The sequence below is a fragment of the Onychomys torridus genome, chromosome 16 (genome assembly GCF_903995425.1).
Source record: "Onychomys torridus chromosome 16, mOncTor1.1, whole genome shotgun sequence".
Lineage (NCBI taxonomy): Eukaryota > Metazoa > Chordata > Mammalia > Rodentia > Cricetidae > Onychomys > Onychomys torridus.
Genome location: NC_050458.1, coordinates 44,716,759 through 44,719,745, shown reverse-complemented (window position 1 = coordinate 44,719,745; position 2,987 = coordinate 44,716,759). Strand labels below are relative to the sequence as shown.

Here is a 2,987-nt window from a genome sequence, read left to right as displayed (position 1 = left end):
CCCCAACACTAAAAAGCCACGAATAACAAGTTCTTAAACCTGGTGTGTCACCCCAGCCCTTCCTTGGGAGACAGTTCAAAGCCTACCTGGGCTGCTGTTACACTAGGACCCTGACAAACTGCTCCTCTCTCCCAGGGCGAAAGCGTTCACCGGTGACACGTTCAGGCGTTGGCGTTCGCTTCAGGAGATGCCTACCATGCGGCTCACCTCTGCCCAGCCTCTTTTCGCTGCATCTTCCATTGCAGAAATAAAGTCTCTGTCGCATGGAGCTGTTCATCCAGGAGGTAAAAATGCCTATCTGAGAGTCGGTCGGCCTATCCTGCCACAGCGTATTTAGTCATGATGCAGCGAGAACGATAGGAGAGGCTAGAGGACTCCATCAGACGGAACTCACCTATGCCTGTTCTTCCTCTCGGGGCTCGCTATCGGGCACTGATCATAAGCCGAACTCGGATCTGCGACGGTACAAGGCAGAGAATTGGGCTGGGATGATGTAGGCGTACTCCATTTCAGTGGTCTCTCGTGAGTAGTGAGAAAGCATCATTTATCCCATGTGCTTGATGACCTTTCTGTGCTATAACGTTGTCGCCTCTGTGACCAAAGGATAGAGAACACTAGTCCAAAGGTTCATTACGACTTCTCGGATACTGGGTCCCAGCTGGTCTGCAGGCAGGGTCAGGCTCATCCTCCTGCTAGAAGCTTAGTCTGTATGGATCGGGGGAAGCAGCCACACAACGGCGATATGGGCAATCTTTGACTGTCATCACCATAGGTGATGTGGCTGGTGCGTAGACACAGAACCAGGTTTAAGACTACTGTAGATATGTGCCTTTCCTGATTTAAATGCGCCTTGGTTTTAGTGTTTGGGGGAAAATCTCTTAAGGACATCGAAGCCAACCCGGATCACGATGTGGCATGTTTAATGGAGACAGAAGGTCATAATATATGAAACTGCAGCACTGCCCTAGCTGTGTCCCGCATAGAAGCTTGCCCATTAAACGGGTTTGTTGTACTTGAATCCCCACTAAGTAGCTATCATCTATAAGAACTCATTTCTAATCCATATCCCTTAACGTTTGAGATACAGGCTATGAAGTAGAGCCAGGGCAGCCTAATCAAGTGCAGGGTGAAGAGATCAAGTCTATGGGAATGGAACAGAGCAATAAAGCTCCGTGAGATCTAAAACTGCGTGGAGAATTCAACAACGTATCGTAGCGGAATTGGTGTTGCTATACACAGAGTTGACAAAACCAAATTCCAAAAACCCCAAGGTTTAGATGACAAGAGAGATCTAAGTTTTAAGCCGCGCAGCATGGTTCAATCTGTCGAGTGTACCATACAGAATCATCCGGACCAAAGAAGTTGGTTGGTGGATTTTTTTTTTTAAATTTTTAAGATTATTTGCACAGAAAGAGGGCGCCAGATCTCGTTACAGATGGTTGTGACCACCATGTGGTTGCTGGGAATTGAACTCGGACCTCTGGAAGAGCAGCATGCTCTAACTCTCTGACATCTCTCCAGCACCCTGGTGGATGTGGTGTAGAGTCTCCACTTAGCATCTATGGTAGTCAGGTTTTATGTCAACATCACGCTCCTCACAGAAGCCCGTGAGAAAACGTGTGCGCTCATTGTGGTGAAAATGTACACTTTCCAAGCCACTCAGTAGGTATTCCTCATCTACCAGCACTGTATGTCACGACCGTGTTCATCTCTTTCATCTCTGCATGTTAACCTTTGTGGAAAGGAAAAAGAAAGCTTCACCGACTACGGAGAATAGCCAAGTGTCTTGTTGCCTCGCCGTTAGCAATACCGTGAGCGATGTGGTCCATAAGAAAAATGGCGCTTGGAATTAGTGATCAGCGCGCAGGAGGCAGGGCCCATGAGACAGAGGCGTACCTGGGTATGGCCCGAGCCATTGGCCTCTCCTTGCCTTTGTTGAGGGTTCTCATAGACACCATATACCTACTCACCTCAATGAATTCTGTGGTGCGTAACTCGTCAACGTCTCAACCAAGGTAAGAGGTGGAGCATGGTCCACTCACATGTGGAACCAGGACGGAAGTCTGCACAGACTCAAGGGAAGCATTGTGGTTCACAAGACCTCAGCTTGTCGAATTGTCTCCATGTTTGTTACCCCGGAATTTACCAACTAGGAAGTTGCTCACTTTTGAGCCTATCACAGTGGAGGCCTTATGCGCAAGTGAACTCGAAGATCACGGGATCTGAATATGTGTGGGTGATGTGGTCATACCAACGCAGCCAAACCAACCAACATTCCACACTCATAAAGGACGCATTCTGATGGAGAAGCTCATATGAACCGCATCGTTGCCAGTCTGCGTAGTTGTGTGAATGACGCATGGTCATCTCACTGTGTGACCCTCACTGGTGCCACACTCCAATTTGAGGTGCTAACTAGGATAACTAGTCATTCAACTCCCAGTATTTGTTGTTTGGAACAAAATGTTAAGACTGCACTCAATTCTCGTAAGGTTTGAATGTAATAAAAGTTCACACCTTTACTGTCAATTGTTTTTATTTATACCTACAAAAGAAAACAAGATGGTATCAAAAGGACAATTTACAAACCAAGAGTAGTAGTAACAGCTCTTAGCATCCTGTGCCTTAACATCACACCTACAATTCAAGTCTCAATGACAGGAATGTGTGAGAGATCAGCAAAGGCATTAGCACTGACCCCAAGCAAAAGCCATCAACCTTTTAGATGAGAAGTCTGCACAATGGATTGTTTGGGAGGGGTGGGGGAAGCAGCCCACAGCTTAATACTGAAGCCCTTGCCCTTTCCCTAAGTGAGTTAACCACAAGGGCAATTAACCTGCTCAAAGGGTTTGCCAGGCCTGTCCCGAGAACTCAAAGGACAGACAAGGAGGCAGAAGTCATTTGCACTAAATAGGAAAACTGCTAGTTTTCTGCTGTACCCAGGCCAAAAGAGCTCATGAAATATGAAAGCAGGTGTTAATTTCATC

At 47.0% G+C, this 2,987-nt stretch overlaps 1 protein-coding gene across 1 annotated transcript in view; it reads right to left on the bottom strand.

Annotated features, from left to right (window-relative positions):
* Positions 1-422: 422 nt before the first annotated feature.
* The window catches only part of Kdelr3 (KDEL endoplasmic reticulum protein retention receptor 3), a 13,085-nt gene continuing 10,520 nt past the window's right edge, over positions 423-2,987 (bottom strand). The window contains exon 4 of the mRNA XM_036207595.1: positions 423-455. Within this exon, the coding sequence (XP_036063488.1) occupies positions 423-455 (33 nt within the window). The remainder of the gene's footprint in view (positions 456-2,987) is intronic.